At 35.5% G+C, this 18,952-nt stretch overlaps 1 protein-coding gene across 2 annotated transcripts in view; it reads left to right on the top strand.

Moving 5' to 3' along the window:
* Window positions 1–8,323: 8,323 nt before the first annotated feature.
* Window positions 8,324–18,952, top strand: part of PSMD14 (proteasome 26S subunit, non-ATPase 14) — a 99,887-nt gene continuing 89,258 nt past the window's right edge. Inside the window, exons 1-3 of one of the 2 annotated variants that reach the window (XM_040644571.1) lie at window positions 8,324–8,530; window positions 14,959–15,087; window positions 17,371–17,422. In XM_040644571.1, coding sequence (XP_040500505.1) covers window positions 17,375–17,422 — 48 coding nt within the window. In that variant the 5' untranslated portion in view covers window positions 8,324–8,530; window positions 14,959–15,087; window positions 17,371–17,374. Of the gene's footprint in view, window positions 8,581–14,958; window positions 15,088–17,370; window positions 17,423–18,952 lie in introns of both variants that reach the window. The other variant, XM_040644570.1, reaches the window with a different exon arrangement.

The following is an 18,952-nucleotide window of genomic DNA, read 5'->3' as shown; positions in this document are numbered from 1 at the left end:
TACTTGAGAGAGAGAGAGAGATGCAGACTCCCCATGGAGTGTGGAGAACGATGCGGGGCTCAATGTGGCACTCGACCCCACAACCCTGAGATCATGACCTGAGCTGAGTCAAGAGTTGGATGCTTAACCAACTGAGCCACCCAGGCACCCCTGGAGTCAATTTATAAACTCAGATTTACCTATGACCAAGATCACTGTCCAGTGTTTTGGAATTTTTGTCATTTATTCACTATTTCACAATTTTTCCCACCCATGTCCTATTTGTGTTATTGTTTACTTAATATTTTTCTTTAATAGATGACTTTAAAAGAAATTGAGTGTCATTTTAAGCAATAACCATTAAATCACAGATCCAATATCTTTTATATATTTTTCTAGTATGCATCAAGGTAAATACATATCTATTAATGTGAAAAATGTCCACGGACTATCTAAAATTATCTTGTGTACTACCTGTGGAACTCATGATAAACAAGAAGAAATACACTGCATTTTGATTTTGCCTCTCAATCACTTTAGATAATGAGTAGATAGATCACAATGAATAGAAAGATCAGACTCCTCAGTGGGTCTTTACCGCACAACATATTTCCCTCACTCCATCTGCCAAATTTGAGTTTCCAGGACAGCTGTTATTGAATTTCCTGTGTTATTTACAAATATAATGGACAAACCTATGACTGTTACTGTTTACTATTGGGTGTAGTGTCCCTGGAGCAGCATTCTAATCTCAGTGGACTGCTAAGTCCATATACCTGCCTGGTTCATAAAGGAGGTGATCAAATGCAATCTATAGTTTAGAATGCAATCTAAATTGTCATGGAAATTTAATATTATATTTCTTTCCACTTAAGAAAAATAAATTATAACTTAGAAGGAAATGACATTAGTTGTGCATGAGTTGTTATTCCACCAAAAAAAAAAAAAATCAGTGGTTACTGTGAATTTTGACTCTGCTACTAACAACATGACCTTTCCCATGTGATGTGTTCTCCTTGGGCTTCATTTTACTGACATGCAAAATTAAGAGTTTGAAAGTATGCAAAAAGGACACATAACACCTTAGTAAAGAATGTGCCAAAGTCATGAATTGACATTTCAGAAAAGAGAAAATGTAAATGGCCAACAAACATATGATAGATGTTAGCAATCAGGAACATGCAAATTAAAGCAAAACAATATATCGCTTTTTCCCATTAGATTGGTAAAAATTAAGAAGCCTAACAAAATTATATGTTGGTGGTAATGTAAAGCAATGAGAAAGTTTGAAGATTATATTGGAATACAATTTGGTATTATTCATTGAAACTGACAACATGCATGCCTTAGAACCCAGCCATTTTACTTCTAGGTATATATCGTTGAGAACCTTTTGGTCAAATAGGCATGGAAAACATAGAATATTTATAGCAGCATTGTTTGTAATAACAAAAAAACTGGAAACAAACCAAATGTCCCTCAACTAGAGAATGGATAAATAGTAATATAGCCATACAACCATGAAAAACCTGGAGAAGAGATAGGCACAGATATTAGAAATTTGCAAGTCTTCAGAATGGACAAAGTAATTAAAACTTTATATTTTAAAAAGGGTTATTTATTTTAGAGGGGGGAAGGGCAGGAGGAAAGGGAGAGAGAGTGAGAGAGAGAGAGAGAGAGAGAGAGAGAAGGAAGCAGACTCCTTGCTGAGCATGGAGCCTGATGTGGCTCAATCCTATAACCCCAAGACCAGGATCTGAGCCGAAATCAAGAGTTGGATGCCTAACTGACTGAGCCATTCAGGCGCTCCAATAATTCAAACTTTAAGCCTGAATAAAATCATACATAAAGCCCTGTAGAGTGAAAAGAGAAATGGGTGGAAAATGGCAAGTAAGAGGGACCAAGAAATTCCCTTTTCAAAAAAAGAGAGGAAACAAAGGTATACAAACCTTTAATAATCATCTAGTATCAATTTCCTTTTTCCATTAGAGACTGAATCTATTTTTGGTCTTCTGTAAAGTGTCTTTCATTAGAAACCCTTTTGTAATGTGCAAAATTATTTTGTAATATAAATAATCATCATCTTTTTTTCCTGTAAGATTATATTGGGTTTCTAAATTGAGAGCACATCAACTTGGAAACATTTGATTTATTCTTTTTATTTTATTTATTTTGCTTGAATACAGTAAATTAAATATTAGAGGTTTCTTGAAAACAAAGGTTATGCTTTTTACCCAGTAGTAACCTGAGTATAAACTCTGGATTCTGATTTATCCCCTTTATGGTGTCCTTTCTTCATAGATGCTAAGAAAATTCTTTGTCGAATTATTCACTCAAACAGTCAAAGAGAAATATGGAAATTACTTGAGAAGATTAAATTTTATTGACACCAAGGATACTTAGGCCACATCACCAAAAAAATTTATGGCAACATCAGTAGTGCCTTTTAAATTAAATGACAAATTGGAAGTGTTTAACCACATATGGTCGCTTTTCCTTGACATATATGATTAAGAATATATCTTTTTATCAAAATGTAAAATACCATCTGGCAGAAGTAACAATTATTTTATTGGCCTTATACATTAAATTAATTCACTGTACTTTAAAGAGTAAATATTTTCCTATTTTTCCTTTTTCTTGTGCTAGATCTATATTTATTTATAATACTCAAAAGCTGCATAATTCAAAAACTATAATTAGGTTTAACAATTAAAACGGATCTTAAATTTTGAACAGAAAACAATGTGTTTCTTAAATTCTTTCCAAATATTTCTTTGAAATTCAGATGGCAACAGCCCTTTTCGGATATTCATAATTGCAAAGCTGGGTTATCTGAAAATTTACTGTTACAATTCCTTATTAGACACATGGTCAGACTTTGTATATGAAAGGAGTTATATGTATATGTACATAGTGCTCTTTACAAATAGGAAGAAATTTTTATAATAAGGATGATGCATTTTGAACAGTTATGTAGTACCACTACTAGCCAGAGTTATTCATTCATTTATCAAACCTTTCAGGTTCAGGAGATACCAAATGAGCAGGAAAGTTTCTCTCTGACACAATGTACATTGAATATTTAATAATGTGAACTTTTGGCAATTTATCATTTTAGGAAACATATCAAACATTTAACAATTCTATGCACTGTAGTGTTCTCCAAAGCCACACTGGGACTAACACAAACAATGAATGCTTTAAACATTAGCATGTAGTGTTTGTATCAGATATGTGGCTATTTAAATTCCATAGATTTGGTTGCTAATTTTTAAAGAATTCATTATTTCAAGAGGAGCTGTATCTGGATTTAAAATGTTTCTGATCCTTTTGAGTATAGTCAGGAAGCAAAGTACTTGGACAAGTAATACTTCAATAGTTAACAATAATTTTTAGTACCAATTTATGGCCAGACCATGTTTTCTGCTCTGAAGAAGTTTAAAGTTTAGATGAGAAGGCAGACAAGTAAAAAAAAGAGATTATAGAGTAGGATTGTAGGGTAAGATACATAACTAGTATTAACCAACCACTCTCCAAAAAGATGGGGTGGACTGTGGGTATAGGAGATGGGACAAAGGACATTTCAGATAGGAGAAACAATACGTTTGAAAATTCTGAGGCATAAAACAACACGATTCAGCTACAAAATACCTTGTTATAACCAAGAAAGGGATACAATAACAAATTGAGATTTTTTTCTTCTTTTAAATCAACTTCATGGTAGTATAAATAATATACAATAAAATGTATCCATTTTAAGTGTACTATTTGATGAGTTTTGACAAACCACCATCACACACAAAAAATAGAACATTTCTAACAACCTAGAAAGTTCTTTTGCTCCATACAATCAGTTCTTCCACCTAACTCCACCGCATGCCCCCAAGATAACCACTGATCTGCTTTCTGTCACTATATATTTGATGTCATTTGTTTAGAGTTTCATTAAAATGATGTTACACAGCATGTACACTTTTGTGTCTCACTTCTTTTCCTCAGCATGATGTTTTTGAAGGTAACCAATGTTGTTGCACATATCATTAGTTTCCTTTTTATTGCTGAGTGTTATTGCACTATAAGGACATATCACACTTTATCCATTTACCAGTTGGGAAACATTTGGATTATTTCCAGTTTAGGGCTATGATTAATAAAACTGCTATAAACTCTCACATTCAAATCTTGGTGTGGACATATGTTTTGATTTATTTTTGGTAAATATATACAGTGTAGTTGCTAGGTCAAATGGTAGTTGTATTTTTTACATTATTTAACAAATAGAAGAACAAAAAAAAAATAAAAAATAAAAAATAGAACAATGTCCAAAGTGGTTGTACCATTTTAGTTACTGTTTGCAAAACATATATGTTTTTCATCTTTTTAGTTTCAATATTTTTTGTGTCTTTGAGTCTAAAGTGCGTCTCTTGTGGGAGGTGCTTGGGTGGCTCAGTTGGTTAAGTGGCTGCCTTTGGCTCGGGTCGTGATCCCAGGGTCCTGAGATAGAGCCCCACATCAGGCTCCTTGACCAGCGGGGAGCCTGCTTCTCCCCTGCCTGCCTCTCCCCTTGCTTGTGCTTGCTGTCTCCCTCTCTCTCTGTCAAATAAATAAGAAATCTTTAAAGTGTGTCTCTGTGAACTGTAGATAGTTGTATTTTTTAACCCATTCTGCAGATCTTTGTCTTTTAATCAGAATGTTTAATCCATTTATATTTAATGTAATTACTGATAAGGTAGTATTTACACCTGACATTTTGCTCTTTGTTTTCTTTATGTCATATGTTGTGGCTTGCTGTTGTTGTTCTATTCCTTTATTACTGTTGCCTTTTAAGTTAAATACATATTTTCTAGTGTACCATTTTAATTCCCTTGTCATTTCTTTTATTACATATCTTTTGATTATTTTCTTAGTAGTTTCTCCAGGGATTACAATTACTAAATTATAACACTATAGTTCAGATTAATACCAACTTAACTTTAGTAGTGTACAAAAACTTTCTCTGTAGCTTCATTCCCTCCCCTCTCCCTTGTGCTGTTATTGTGATACAAATTACATCTTTACACATAATATGCCAACACAGAATTATTATTACTGCTTTATGCAATTGTCTTTTAAGTTAAATAGAAAAAAAATGAATTACAAATAAAAATACATTTATACTGTCTTTTATATTTACTTATGCAGTTATTTCTACAAGTGTCCTCTATTTCTTCATGTGGATTTGCCTTATGGTCTAGTGTCTTTTTATTTCAACCTGAAGGACTCCCTTTAGTATCTCTTGCAGGGCATATTTCCTGTGATGAATTTTCTCTATTTTTTGTTTATACATATATTTTGGAAATATATTAATTTTTCCTTCATTTTTGAAGGATAGTTTCCCTGGATATAGAATTCTTGGTTGATGGTTTTTTCCTTCAGTATTTTGAATATGTCATGCTACTGCTTTCTGCTTCCATAGCCTTGGTTGTAAATTTTATTGAGAATTATGTAATGAGTGGCTTTTCTCTTGACACCTTCAAGATTCTCTCTTTGCTTTTGGCTTTCAACAGGTTGATTATAATGTGTCCAGGTGTGGATTTCTTTGAGTTTATTCAATTTGGAATTTATTAATATTCTTGGATGTGTAGATTAATGTTTTTCATCAAATTTGGAAGTTTTTGACCATTATTTCCTCAAATATTTCTTCCCTTTTCTCTTTCTCCTCCCTTTCTGAGACTCCCATTACACATATGTTGCTATGCCTGATTGTATTCCACAGACTTCCGTGACTCTATACATGTTTCTTTATTTTCTTTTGTATTTGTTCCCCAAACTTGATCATCTCAACTAATCTGTATTTAAACTTGCTGATTCTTTCTTCCATCTGCTCAAATCTGCTATTGAGCCCCTCTAATGAATTTTTCACTTCAGTTATACTTTTCTACTCTAGAATTTTTGTTGTTTTTTAAATAATTTCTATCTATTTATTGATTTTATCTATTTGGTGAAACATTCATACTTTCCTCTAGTTGTTTAGACATGGTTTCCTTTGTGAATATATGTAAAATATATAAAGTCTTTATGTAGTAAGTTCAACATACGGGCTTCCCCAGGGAGAGTTTCTATTAATTGCTTTTTCCGCTATATATGGGCCATACATTGTTATTTCTTTGCATGTATTGTGCTTTTAAAAAACTTTTTTATTTGTAAAACTGGACATTTCAAATAATACAATGTGGCAACTCTGGAAATCAGACTCTACTCCCTCCCCAGGGTTTTTATTATTTCCGTTTGTTATAGTGGATGTTGGTTTAGTGACTTTTTGAATCATTCCTCAAAGTCTATATTTTTTGTTGTGAGTGACCAGTGAAGTCTTTACTCAGTTAGCTTAGCAGTCATCTGATGACTAGACAGAGATTTCCTTAAATGTCTTCAACCAGTGATTCTCCTACTCTTTGCTGAGAGGCTTAGCATGTGTATTGGGGCATGCCTTCAACACTCAGGCAGCAAGTTTACACCTCTATATTAGTTTTCACTTCTTGCTTGTGTAGAGCCTTAAGGTCAGACAGAGGTGAGAGCTTAGGGCCTTCTCAGGTCTTTCCTGAGCATTCACACAGCCCTAGGTATGCATCTGCCCCTAAGCATGCATATTACCTTCTAGAGTCCCAGGAATGTCTCCATTTTTCAAAGTCCCTAAGGACATCTCATTCCCTAGCTAAATAACTTTAGTGTGGCTGGTAGCAAGGGTGTTCTATACAAACTTAAGAGAGTTTTGACCTTTCTATTGATTGTTAGGAGTCACTGGTGAAATTTTTAGCAAAGAAGGAGCATGACTGTATTTGTGTAGCTGAAAAAAAATCTTTGCTAATAAAGGAGAATGGAATGGGGGACAAACTGGAGGCAGGGAGATTAAGATTATTGCAGCATTCTAGGAAAAGAAGTGAGGAAGGCTTGAGTTAAGGTTGGAGTAGAGGGAATGGAGAAAGGGGAGTAATGGGTTGGAAAAGCTCTTTTACAGATTAGACACTTCATGATTTATAGGGTGATTAATTGGGAGGTCAGTAGGAATAGGTGAATAGGAGAGGATATGTCTATTCTCAGGACTGATTAGGGACACTAGCTGTAGGATGGGGTCATTCACCGAAAAAAGCAAATAGAAGAGGCACAGGTTTGGGTGGACACATAAAGATGCTGATCCAAATATAGTATTACCTATGGTTAAAATAATCCATGTATTTTTTAAAGACAGAAATGGAGTATCTTTTAGAGGGAAATTCTGTGTAATTATGCCCACTCAAATAGCTTTGGATTCAGATGCTGTAATCCTTAATCCTTCCTTCCCCTCCATCCAGAAGATTCATCACCATTCTTTTTTTTTTTTTTTTTTAAGATTTTCTTTATTCTTATTCGACAGAGATAGAGACAGCCAGCGAGAAAGGGAACACAAGCAGGGGGGTGGGAGAGGAAGAAGCAGGCTCATAGCGGAGGAGCCTGATGTGGGGCTCGATTCCATAACCCCGGGATCACGCCCTGAGCCGAAGGCAGACGCTTAACCGCTGTGCCACCCAGGCGCCCCTCATCACCATTCTTGATTTAGGAATGCTTTAAAGATGCTTATTATTTGGAACATATTTGACAAAGTGAGAGGGACTTGTTGAACAGGCCCTAACAGGCCCTAAACAGAGCCTGTGTCTAAATATGATATAAATTTGTTGATAATCAGGTATTTCTTGGGTGGTTTTGCTCTCTGAAAACCTAGCAAAAAACAGATAATGGGTAAAATGTTGTTGATGCTAATTATTTGGAGAAACGTGAGTAATGATCTTTTTAAGCCCTGTAAATTAAATTTGGCTTAAAAATGGGTGGTTTTAACATTTGGGAAAGGTTGATTTTCCTTGAAATCCAATTCCTGGAAAGCGGAGAAGACAAGGAGGTGGGTAGACTGCGCTGTGGAAGAGAACCTCTGACCTATTTCCCCTCTTTTTACACCTCTTCCTCTTCTCTGCTTCTCAGACGACCAAGTTGAGTTCATCCGAACCTTGCAGTTTTTGAGTAGGACCGTGGTGAACACCCAAACGAACGCGCTTCTGGTTTCTGCAAGCCCGCAGTTCCATCTCCTAGCCCGTCACCTCCAGGGCCCAGCAGGCCGGCGTCCCGGATCTCGACTGCGGCCCGGATTCGCAGAGGAGGGGAGAAAAAGGTGGGGGTAGAAAAGGGAGGATGTTGGAGGGGCGGGGGCGGCCCCGGCGCTAACTTCCGTCCCGCCCTCCCAGCCTTGACTGGAGAAGCGGGGCGGCCCGTGCCGACCGTCTGGCACACTCCTCCCGGGACGCCCGCCGGGCACACTCCTCCCGGGACGCCCGCCGGACTCCCGAGCCGTCTCCAATTGGCCGTCGGGGGAACGGAAGCCGAGGCAGAGCAGTGAACCCGGAAGTGCTTCGCGGCGGAGGCCCGGGCGACTCTTTTGAATGGAATCGGGCTGATTCATCGCCGGTTCGCGGAGCCAGAGCCCCGTGGAGTCTGAGCCGCCGCCGCCGCTGCTGCCGCCTCCGCCGCCTTCGCGTCACCGCAGGTGGGAGACGAGAGCCCAGACCGCGGCTTCCCGACCCCGCCGGCCTTCAGGTAGGACAGGGAAGGCAGGCCCCGGAGGTCCGCGGAAGCAGCCGCGCTAGGCCGCCGCCAGCCCCGTGCTTTCCTGAGTCACGTTGCCCAGCCGAGTTGCCACTGGAGGCCTGGGCCCTGAGGGAGGAGCTCAGGCTCCCGCGTCCTCCTCGCCGGTTACTCGGGTCTCTTGTAAGTTAGGTCTGGATGTGGTCTCTTCCAGGCGTTTCTGCTTCGCTGAATTAAACACATCTTGGGAACCGTCTTCTGCCTATACCGGGAAAACCCTTGTGTGTGGCCTCTGTTTGTGTGTGTTTATTGATAGTTACTCCCGTGTTGAAAAACTTCAAAGCAGGCAGAGGAGACAAGGGAGAGAGAATAAAATTAACTTTCCCATTGAAGGCATGCTTGTTTTATCACTTGTCCTTCCTATGGGCCTTGACCCTTTTTCTCTTAGTGTTAGGATTTCAGTTCCCTTTAAAAACCAAACAAAAATCCCAGAGATGCACTGGGTTTAACCTAGAAACTCTTCAAAACAAAGTGTGGTTTTTCTGCTGTGCCTTTTAACTTACTTTCAGTTTGTTTTAATTGAGCAGTTGTTGTGAATAGATAACATTTCCTGTTTTCAATAAAGTAGTAATCTGCTACTCTGTGTTACCTCTTGGAACTTAGTTTTCCTGGGGACTTACTTTGTGTCTGTCAAAAGAAGGAAAAAATGTAAACTTTTCCGGAGAGTTTGAATATAAATCTAGTGACCGAATGAAAAATTCTTGAAATTAAAAATGGTAACTCAAAGTTGATAAAGATTCATGGGAAAGGCCAGGAAGAAGCCTTAAAAATCAGAATAGAAATGCAGTTCTAGGGTGAAAAAAATTTTTTTTATTGCTCACAAAAGTATGTTTTTGGTGCTGCTAAGTTGTTCACTATATGTAAAGCCAGAAGACAGTCACTGATAATGTTGAAAGAACGAAAAAGAACTGAGTACAGTTTTAGTGCTGATGATTAACACAGTGGTGGTTTTCTTGTTTTGTCAGGTAAAGCTAGCAAGTGGCTCATTTAAAGTTTATATGTTTTAAACAAATTTAAATTTAACGAGTTACTGTGCATTTGGAGAGATTAAGATACAGTAGTTCAGAATTAACTACAGTTGTGTTTAGTGAAATGGTGTTTAGTGAAAGGCCTGAATATTGTCTTGAATTTGTCCCAGAACAAAATTACTTCTGGCCCACAGAAGAAAGTTTTGAAATCATCTTTCAGTGAAGCCTCACCTGTTGACTTTGGGATATTATTCTTCCCCCCCATGGTGTTTGGTAAATAAATGATATTTTGCTATTCTAATTGTAAAGCTGTATTTAACCTGTCATGGGTTTTATTGTTATGCTTGTCATGTAAACCTTGTGTTTAGTATGTACATTTAGAACACATGTTTGAATATCAGGAAAGAGAGGCAGTTGTGTTTTTGTTTTTCATTTTATAGCTGTTCATTTCATAATTCAGTGCCCACTTCTGAAAGTCTTACGTGAATATTCATGAGATTTATTACTCATGAACTTGTCATATACCCAGTTTGTTGCACTCATTCGGCATTCGTATCCTGCTTTGTGATATTTTGGCATCTCCATCTATAAAATGAGAATGAGATTAAATAATAGCTTCTGGTTCTAAGATGATGATAACAATAACAGTAACAACAGTTATTGAGTACCTTATAAATGTTCCAGGCACTGTATTAGGTGCTTTGTATTTTATCTTACCACTGACTTGCAAGGTAGGTATTATTCCCATTTTATAGATGAAATCTAGATTCTAGAAGAAGGTCACTTTTTCCAGATCATACAGAGAGTAGGTTTGCCTGTTTTTTAAAGATTGTTATTTATTTGAGAGAGCTCGAACAGGGTAGGGGGGTGTAGAGGGAGAGGGAGAAGCAAACTCCCTACTGAGGAGGAGCCCAATGGAGGGCTTGATCCCAGGATCCTAAGATCATGACCTGAGCTGAAGTCAGACGCTTAACTGACTGAGCGACCCAGGCGCCCCTGGAGAGCACATTTTGAAGCTCGGATTCCAGTCGAGGTCTGATTGCCTTCACAGCCTTTCTGGCTCTACCTTGCTTCCTTTCGCTTCATGTATTTTTCATGGGTTTATATCATGCCTCTCCAAATAGATGATAAATTCTTTCAGTGGAAGTCAGTGAGTTTCTTAGTGGCTCTATTTCTGTATCACCTTATGTACAACGTAGTACAGGTTTCTCCTACTGTCTGAAAGTTAGCTTTACCCCACTTTTACAGAAGGCCTACATTATACCCGTTTTTTGCTAACAGAAAGAAATCCGAAGAGGATTTTCGCTTTTGCAAAATGTAAATTGTTTCTTTGATTTATGCCATTTCAACTTAGGAAAGTTTTAATAGGAACACTGCTTTTGGATAGAGGGGGGAAATTGTATTTAATGAATGTTTAATTGAATGTTGTAATTAGGAAACAGCACAAGAAAAGATATTGTGGTAGTTCCATATTCACTATTCTAAACTGGAAAAATCTTGCTTTCAAAATCCTATTTATATAATTAAGGTAATATCGACTCTTTCTATTTCTTCCATTGAAGAATGACCTTAAGAAAGTCAAAGAAGTTCCTAATTACTTTCCATAAATTGGAAAGCAGAGGAATTAGAAATACAGTAAGATCTGGAGGAAAGAAAGGATTTAGCATCAGTCTGAGAAGTAATATGTAACTGCAGCATGGGTTGGGGAGTACAAAATGAACTAAGAAAAACAATGATAAACTCAAACAGCTAAGAGCTTCATGATCTTGTTTGAATTTTATGAATTACTGGTATAACAGTGTCCCTTGTAAAAAGGTTGAAAAGTTAAAAAAAAAAAATTGCCACATTCCAAATCCAGATTAAGTTAATTTTTAAAGGATCTATTTTTTTAAGTTACAGTTCCATACATTTTCTGTAAATGTTTGAGAATTGATTTATTTTAGTTCCAGCACGAACACAATCTAAGTGTATCAGATTCTAATCAGATAATAACTAAGTAGGGAGATGAAAAAGTGGAAAATCATCAACTTTTTGATGTACAACCTTTTGAAAGTACCAATGCTTGTTTCGTACTGTTTTTTACCAGTTAGGATTCTAAAGATTATGATATGTATGACATATTAGTTACAGCTAAACACTTCATTCATATTATCTGATAATTTTTTTTTAAGATTTTATTTTCTTGAGAGAGAGAATGTGTGCCTCTGAGAGAGAGAGCACGCGCGTGTGCGCGCACAAACGGGGAAGGGCAGAGGGAGAGGCATACTCCCCGCTGAGCAGGGAGCCTGATCTGAGACCTGAGCCAAAGGCAGACGCTTAATGGACTGAGCCACCCAGGTGCCTCTATCTGATAATGTTTTAAGTAAAGTTAATGATATGATAAGCTCTTGAGTCCTCTGTTTTTTGATAGGTGTAAAAACTTGCTTTAGATCTACAGGTGTTATGTATGGCTTTTATTTCTAAGAATTGAAAGTATTGTCTTTCATATTAGAGTGTAACACTTTAATTTTATGACCCCTTTTGCTGAATTCTGCAAAATCCAAGTCCCTCCTCTTCAATATATTTCATTTAGTCCTGCAAAATGTGCCTATAGTTTTGAAATTCACTAAGTGGCAAACTATGTAGGAAGACAAATCTGTGTTGTATGAGCTGTAGCCCTTCTAAGGAGGCGGTGCTGATAGCAGATAGCACTCATTGTTTGCTTACTATACAAACAGTATGTTAAATGTTGTTTATGTCTGTTGTCTTCTTTAATTTTCTAAATAACCATATAAGGCGGATGCTGTCATTATCCCCATTTTGCAGAGGAGGAAACAGGCTCAGGGAGGTAACTGACCCAAGGACACATAGTTAATAAGTATTAGAGATAGGATTTGTATCCTGGCACTTATACTGCAGAGTTACAGCTCTTAATCCGCACATAAAATGTGCATAACAAAATTTACCATTTTAACCATTTTTAGACGTACAGTTCAGTGGCTTTAAGTACACTCATATTGTGCAACCATTACCACCATCCATCTCTGGAACTTTTTCATTTCCCAGTTGCAATACTTTTGAAAACATAGATAGCTCATAATTTTCTTGAAGAGATGATGGCTATCATCTCTACTTGCAAAAGATTTTTTTTCTTTTAGATTTATAAACACCAGTTAAAGTTAGTCCACTGATTTTTTTCACTTCTACATTATCTATTTCTTTTTGCTCATCTTTGTGGACACTTTAGCATTTGTCCACATATGAACTTTATCAACATAAAAGTTAAAAGAATATGTCACGTATCTCTTTAGCAAAACAAGTTTTTGTTGTAAAATAGTGTGTAATGAAATCCTTCTTGTTGAATACCTAACTGGATGAGAACATATTTCTTTTTTAGTCTTAGAAATATATTATTCACTCACTGATCCACTTAACAAATAATTTTTGTGGTGAAATTCAGGTAACAGAATTAACCATTTTAAAGTAATAGTTCAGGGGTGCCCGGGTGGCTCAGTTGGTTAAGCATCCCACTCTTGGTTTCAGCTCAGGTCATGATCTCAGGGCCGTGAGATCAAGCTGAGAGTCAATCTCTATGCTCAGCTTAAGTCTGCTTGAGATTCTGTCTCTCCTCCTCTGCTCCTCTCCTCTCTCACACAAGCGTGTGTGTGCTTTCTCTCTCTTTCTCTCAAATAATTTTTTTAAAAAAATGAACACTTTATTGTCATTTCATACATTCACAGTGTTTTGCAACCACCTAGTTCCAAAACATTTCCATTATTCTGAAGTAAAATCCCTTTCCCATTAAGTAGTTTCTTCATATTACTCCTTCCTGGTAACTTCTGGCAATTACTAATCTGCGTTTTTTTCTGTGGATTCAGGCATTTGGGATACTTAATATAAATGGAATCATGTAGTTTGTGACCTTTTGTGCATGTCTTCTTTTACATAGCATAATGTTTTGAGGTTCGTCCACATTATCACGTGTGTCAGTGCTACATTCCTTTTTATAGCTGAATGATATTCCACATGTTCCATTGTATGTATATTCATACTAGAATTTGTTTATCCTTTCACCTTCTGGTGGACATTTGGGCTGTTTCCACCTTTGGGCTGTTGTGAATAATGATGCTCTAAACATGCATGTACCTGTGTTTGTTTTGAATATCTATTTTTAATTCTTTTGGATATCTACCTAGGAATGGAATTGTTGGGTCATATGGTAATTCTTTGTTGAATTTTTTGAAGAGCTTCCAAACTCTTTCCAGCACTCCTTGGTTCTTAAGTTTGAGAAAAATTAGTTTAGGGTATTGTCATCTGAAAATGTGTAGTCTGAAATTGTGTTTATACTGGTGGTTCTGAACTGGGAGTGGTTTTGCCCTTCCGGGGACATTTGGCAATGTCTGGGGACATTTTTGATTATCACGACTGGGTAGGTGCTACCAGCATCTAATGAGTAAAGACCAGGGCTTCTGCCAAACATCCCAGAATGCACAAGACAGTTCCCTACAACAAAAAATTTGGTTCTGAATGTCAGCAGTGCTGAAGAAACCCTGGCTTATACCATCAATTTTATTATTACCGTTAGAGACAAGAGTGCTGTTACCTGTTTCTTTACATTCCCCTTATGATTCTCTAATCATTGTGAAACTCTTTTTCTCTGTCAGTTCTCTGTTTGATATTTGGATATAATATGAAAAATTCTGATTTTTCAACTGTGTTTAAATGAAAGCTAAAAAAAAAAAGACTACAAAGATTGTCTCCAATCTTTTATATCTTTTTGAAAGATGGTGAAACGCTTTGGGCAGCACAATAAAAACTGAAGGATGAAGCAATAGCAATAATGTATTTCACTATTGCATCATTTCGAGTAATTCTTATTCTTCCATTTTCTTGTTATTTTAGTCTTTTTGGCATAGTTGGGAATAATTGATTAAGAAATGATGAACTAATTCCTATGATAATGAAATAGCAAACTTTCAAATACAGGAAAAATAACATCACTAAGGTTCCAATATATCATGGATTTGTAATAAATGGAACTGTAATTGCAAAATAGAATGTTCTGTTTAAAAATATGAGTAAATTTTCTCTTTGTTCTTGGAAACACCTCTAGAAAGACTAAAAGTCATAAAATGTCAATTCTTACATATAATTAGAATTGCTCAAAAAAGAAACTTAAAAACAAAATTTGTATATGGGGTAATCCTCTGTTCTATAGCTCCCTGGGATGCTATTTCTTTCCATATTCTTCTGGAAATGGTGATTAAAATCAGTTTTGATTTCTATTCCGCTTTTAGGAATTTTGCTTCATTTAAAGCTTGTGGTAAATCTTCCTCCATAGTTCTCAAAGTAACTGTATCTTATTTTATTTACTTTTTTTTAGGAGAGAGAGAAAAAAAATACTTGGGAAAAGTTATACCTGCCAGTATTAGCAAGAGCTTGAGTTGAGAAGAAATTTGTCAAATTCAACGAATTGAAGCTTAACACCTCAAGAGTTGTAGTTACTGACCAGGTGAGAATTAAGAATGTACATAACTTTCACCTATTCTTTCAGGATATGATATAAAGATGTTATGAAAATGTATCATTTTTTAAACACATACGAATTATAAATATGTGATAGATATCCAGATTTAAGAGCTCATGAAAGTCATTTAGATAACTAGCACTTTTGTTCCTATTTGCTTTCTGTAAACTTTTAAAAAAAGTAGTGTGATATAGAACATTTACTGATATATTTCATTTCCAAATGTTAGTATTTTTATTAAATCTCATTATGTTATCTAAAATGTTTTAGTTTGTTAAATATTTTTTCCTGTTTGCTGAGATATCTAATTTTACTAAAAACACAAATTTGACCTGCCAGATTTTCTTTCCCTCTGCTCCCCACATTGCTCATGTATATTCACAGCATCTGGAGTCTGTGTAAAATCATAAGAAACAACACTGAGGGAATAGATGAACTGAACACAGCTGGGAATCGACTTTGGCCTGGAATATATATATAATTTCTAAAGTATACTGTATGTTTTTAGTTTTTTCTATTTGTTCTTTAAGTTTATAAGCTTGAAATGGTCCAAAAGAATTTTTTTTCCTTTGGTAATACATTCTAGAGAAATGTCTTCAATATTTTAAACTATTCAGGTTTTGCCCCTCTGCTTCTAGCCATTAAAAAGTGCCATGTATTGAATGGTATATTTGAGTTGAGGAATTTTAATGAGAATTTGATGGAGATTATGTTTGTAAATGCTGCTATTAGCGTGTGTGAAGGTTATAAAGTAGAAACTTTTTCTGGACTAGCAAGTTTTCTTATGTACCTTTCACATTTTAAAATGAATTTATCCATTGTGAATCTCACGGACTTGTTGATATAAAGTTGTTTATAAATTGTTGTTTATATAAAATTCAAAAATAGCAGAACTAATCTATGCCATTAAAAGTTGAAATTCTATCTTTGCACGGTGGTAGGGACCGGAAAGGGGGCATGAGAAGTGTTCTTCGGTGCCCATAGTGTTGTTTCATCTAGGTCGTGGTTATGGGAGTGTGTTCACTTTTTGAAGATTCCATGGCTGTGTCATTTGTGCATTTTTCTATTTGTGGACTTGGACAAAGGTTGCGATATTAACAGTGTTAAATATAAGAGTAAATTGTTAGCAGGATCCAACAAACATGATTAGGCTGTAATGTAATGATCATGAGTACATTATTTTTAGTTTGTGTAGCAGTTCTAACTAGTAAAACAGTATGAACAAATGACTAATTCATTAGCATTTAATTTAGAATTTATAAATTGTAGTAATACCATTTTCTAAAGCATACATGTAGAAAAGGAATTTTAAGGCACAGTAGCAATTTTCAAGTAGAAGAAATGCTTCATTGTCACTCTTATTTAGTTGTACTGATAGTAATTTTTTAGAATTTGATTACACTTTTTTGTGTAGTTGAGGTCATATTGATACCCTTGCTATTTCTTTCCTTTGATTTCTTCTGAGTTTTTCAAGCTTATAAGAATGTCTTCTATAGTTATTCTAGACATAAAAACCAAATCAGATTGATACTTTAAAGTTAATCTTCTTTGTATTGATTAACTCTAAAATTATCATTGAGAAGAACAGCTGAATTTCCTTAATGAAAAAGGTGTATATCTCCATAACATCTGAAATAAGGCAAAATATCTGTGTAGGTTCTAGAACACTATCTTAATGCATTTAATGTTTACTTTATAATATTTCTTTTAGTATAATGAGTTCATTTTAAAAAAGCCTTTGATGCTAATTCAGAGATCCATAATCTGCTCACAATGTCTTTCACATGTAGTTTTGATGATAACTGACAAGCTGTAAGTTAATTAGCGCAGAACTTACTAATGAGGATGTTAAAATTTAATTTAAAAGTGAGGATTTTTATTTGTACACTCTGAACAAATTGAAGGAAATTCAATCATACATATGATAAGCATTTCAGGCACTTTTTCCTCATTCAGGTACTTTATTAGATAACAATGAGAAAATATAATTAACTTAATGATAGCAAAGTTTTGAAAGTATGCTGAGATTGCTTGTCTTTAAAACCGGGGATAACCCAAAACCAAAGCAGTAAAGTAAGGTCTGTTAATTAGCATGGAAGACAGCTTCTTGAATTAATATGTGGTGTTAATTAACAGGAAGTCTGATGTTGTGTTGTAATTACCACCAATATTTTTGACATACTGAGTGACTGAAGGTGAATTATATAGATAGCAATTGAGTAAACACTTTTGTGCTTAGGAACGTTTTCCTTTGTTTCTGTTTTCTAGAAATATGGACAGACTTCTTAGACTTGGAGGAGGTATGCCTGGACTGGGCCAGGTTAGTATATAGACTTTCAGTATTTCTTTGTTTGTAAACTACATGTCTTTCTCTAGTTATCCAAAGAGAAAGAAATCACTCCCAAGAAAATCATCTCACAGATAATCTTATGGTAAGAAGCTTACCTTATTGCTGGTTGTTGTATTGCAACACTAAATAACATGTGGGGAACATTTTCTATTATTTTATTTCACTTTCTCCTAGGAATAAGAATTTTCTCTATTTTTTTTTATTTAAAATTTGGGGATACGTAAGATTCTCAAACTTGCCTTTTAATTTAAAAAAAAAGGACTCAAAATATCTTATTTCTGGGTTTACAATATAGATCTTAGAAGTAACACATGAAAAAGTAAACATGGCATATTCTTGGCAAGATCCAGAAAACTGACCCACAGAATGTTTGTATGTACAGTTTTAATACTGATGAATTCCTTCTGGTAGTTATGATACATGGCTGAAATGATATGTAATATCTCTTTTTTTCTTTAAATTTGGTTTGTATGGTTTCTTTTACATTCTTATTAAGATTAAATTTGTTTTCAGTTTTAATATTATCATCTATCTTATTTTTTGCTGTTGGGCAGATGGCTTATAGATAGATTTTTTTGATCTCAGAGTATTTATTCTGCTTTAGGTAAAGCAGAAATTTTTGCCTTTTTTGAGTTCTACACTGATTATCTTTCCGGTCCTCCATTTACGAAAGTGATATCTATGTGTTGTTCCTTTCCTGAGACTTTTATTTAACAATGTTTTATGACCAAATTTGGGAATATTTTTATAACCTACTTTTATAACCCTTTTAGCTACCAGTTTTCCCTCATTTTCATATCGTGGTCAGTTTTTTTTCCTTCATTTAAATTAGTGTATATTTTGTGAAAGAGACGGTTTTGTTGGTGATTTTATGGTATTTTCAATGTGGAGGCACTTTCATAAGGATTTCTTAAGTAGGTCTGTCTCATGGCTTCTACTAATAAACCTTTTCCTTTTAGAAAGTTGGAATCATTTCGTGATTCTGTGTTGCATCCTTGTATAGACTTCAGTTATTTTTCCTTTTTTTTTTCAGTTATTTTTACTTTTGTTAGTGTTGACTATTTCTCATGTTCCTTTACTATCAGCCTATTTCTTTATGATTCTTTTTTTTTGTAAGATCTGTGTAATCCATTCTCTTAAGAAACCTAATAAGCCTTGGGGCGCCTGGGTGGCTCAGTCGGTTAAGTGTCCAGCTTTTAATTTTGGATGAGATCATGATCTCAGGGGCTTGAGACTGAGCTGTGCATCGGGCTCTGAGCTGTGTGCGGAGTTTGCTTGAGATTTTCTCTCTCCCTCTGCCCTTGCCCCACATGTGCGCATGCGCTCTCGCTCTTGCTTGCTCTCTCTATAAAAAAAATCTTAAAAAAAAAAAAAGGGGCTTAAGCCTCTCAGAACTTGACCTTTCCAAAGCTGTTTCCATACTTTCGTAAGGCTTCTAGATAGGTTCTAGAATTCCCTCATTTATTTTGAAGTTAGCAATAACAATGTTAAGGCATATCA

The sequence above is a fragment of the Ursus maritimus genome, unplaced genomic scaffold, assembly GCF_017311325.1.
Source record: "Ursus maritimus isolate PB19 unplaced genomic scaffold, ASM1731132v1 scaffold_1, whole genome shotgun sequence".
NCBI classification, from domain to species: domain Eukaryota; kingdom Metazoa; phylum Chordata; class Mammalia; order Carnivora; family Ursidae; genus Ursus; species Ursus maritimus.
Note: the sequence above shows the minus strand (reverse complement) of the source record. Positions and strands in the feature narration are given on the sequence as shown.